The sequence below is a fragment of the Galeopterus variegatus genome, unplaced genomic scaffold (genome assembly GCF_000696425.1).
Source record: "Galeopterus variegatus unplaced genomic scaffold, G_variegatus-3.0.2 Scaffold3078, whole genome shotgun sequence".
NCBI lineage: Eukaryota > Metazoa > Chordata > Mammalia > Dermoptera > Cynocephalidae > Galeopterus > Galeopterus variegatus.
Genome location: NW_007729189.1, coordinates 183,901 through 185,885, shown reverse-complemented (window position 1 = coordinate 185,885; position 1,985 = coordinate 183,901). Strand labels below are relative to the sequence as shown.

Sequence of the window (1,985 nt, the reverse complement as noted above, 5' to 3'; positions counted from 1 at the left end):
AGCAGTGTGCCCGAGGAGGCCCTGATGCCACCCAGTGCCCAGCTCCCATGCCCTGGGTGAGTCGCCTGCCCACCCCACCCACCCCACTCACGGCCTGAGACGTGCAGGCTGGCAGAGCAGAGGGCCTGCCCAGCGGCATTGGTGGCAATGCATGTGTAGGTGCCCTGGTGCTGCCGGCCCACATCCAGTAGGACCAGGCTGTGCTGCTGGGCAGAGCTGGCCATGGTGTAGCCTGGCGTGTCAGGGCTGATCCACAGCACACCCCTCTCGGCCTCCTCCCTGAGCCAGTGCACGGCTGGGGCTGGGAGTCCTGCAGGCAGGACAGAGGGCAGTGGGTACACCCCTGCCAGAAACAGGGCCTATCCCCACTAGGATCAAGGCCTATCCCCACCAAGAACTGACATCTCTGAAGGGGTGGAGGTCCTGCCTGTGGACCTCCCTGGGGGTGATGTGAGTGGGGAGCGAGGTGACTCTGTCCCATCCCAGGGGTGATATTTTCATGGCCAGGAAGCAGGAAACGCCCTACCTTCTACCTTCACCGAAAAAGTGATGCTGGAGCCCTTCTTCACTTTCTTGGGGGTAAACTTCTCCAGGATTCGGGGTGGCACCAGCTGCTCATGCACATCTGGAAGGACACCAGTCAGCTGCCGGTAACACCCCAGCACAGCCCCCACCTCCCATGTCTTGGCTCCCACCATGCCTGGGAGGCCTCTGGGTCAGTCTCTGCAGTCTGCACGCAGTTGGCCCCAGACAGCCCTGTGCTGCCCCCTCTGTGGGGCTGTCTCCTTATTGCTCCTTTGCTGAGCCAGCCCTGTGGCCACCCACAGCTCTTGCTGCCAGCCCAAGCCCAGGGCGATGCCACTCTGGCCCTCAGCACTCACAATCCTGCCACCTCTTCTCTGCCCGTCTGGGGCTGTCTCACCTGATGCTGGCTTCTCTTCTGGTTCATCAGCGCCTGAAAGAGACACCGAAGACAGACATCCAGCATGCATGGGTGTCCCTCCCTTTGGCCCTGCACATGGTGCTGTCCATTCCCCCATCTGTTGGGGGAACCTGAGGGTGGTCCCATCCGATAGGCCAAGGTCCCCAACCCCTTGCTGGAAACCTTGGCCATGGAGCCATGGAACTCACACATGCAGGTGTAAGAGAGGAAGAAGCCACATGGAGCAGACGTGATGCTCAACCCCGTGCCCACCCTTGTCCCTGCCGTGGACTCTGGGGCCTCTCTCTAGAAGCAACGCACAAATGCTTGTGCTCATAACAGCTGAGGAACCACATGTAGTGATCCAAGAGGAGGCCACGGCAGCGCCGGCTCCCTGACAGCAGCATGGGTTTAGGTAACACTTGGAATTAGCTTTCAGTGCTCAGAACTTTGTGGAAAATAAGGGAGCACGGACCTCTGTTCTCAAAGTTACCACCGGCTTCTTGCTGCACATGGTTCTTCTGGAGGCATCGGTGTCTGCTTCCCTGGGTCTGTCTCACCCACCAGCCTGCCCATTGATTGGGACAGAGGGGCCCCACACCCACTCCAGGCACCTGTTCTCTTTGGGGCCACCTTCTGGCCACCCATGACATCCTGTACACAGGGGTGATGACTGCTGAGCCCTGGCCCCCAGGTCCAATAGGGCAGGGCATGCAGGTGGATGTCAGCCCTGGTGGGGATGCCGTCCAAGGCACGCAGCTCTGCCCAGTCCCTCAGAGAACCCACCTCGGACCAGCAGCCGGGCAGATGAGTAGGCAGCGCCCACAGCATTGCTGATGTAGACTGCGTACTGGCCAGCATCCTCCTGGCTGACTGAGACGACCTCCAGGGTGTGCAGGGTCTTCTTGTCGGTCATGCGGATGTGGGCAGATGCAGTCAGGGGCTGTCCATCTTTGAACCAGTACAGTCTGGGTGCCGGGTAGCCTGGGCCACGGGGGAAGAGGTCAGCATAAGACCACCTGCCAATGGGCACTGTGCTCTCCAGATGAGACATGGAAGAAGG

The 1,985-nt window shown here is 60.6% G+C and overlaps 1 protein-coding gene across 1 annotated transcript in view; it reads right to left on the bottom strand.

Annotated features, from left to right (window-relative positions):
• LOC103599747 (obscurin-like) overlaps positions 1-1,985 on the bottom strand; it is a 155,222-nt gene that overhangs the window by 59,978 nt on the left and 93,259 nt on the right. The window contains 4 exon segments of the mRNA XM_008583906.1: positions 92-310; positions 527-625; positions 923-955; positions 1,709-1,906. Of these exon segments, the coding sequence (XP_008582128.1) occupies positions 92-310; positions 527-625; positions 923-955; positions 1,709-1,906 (549 nt within the window).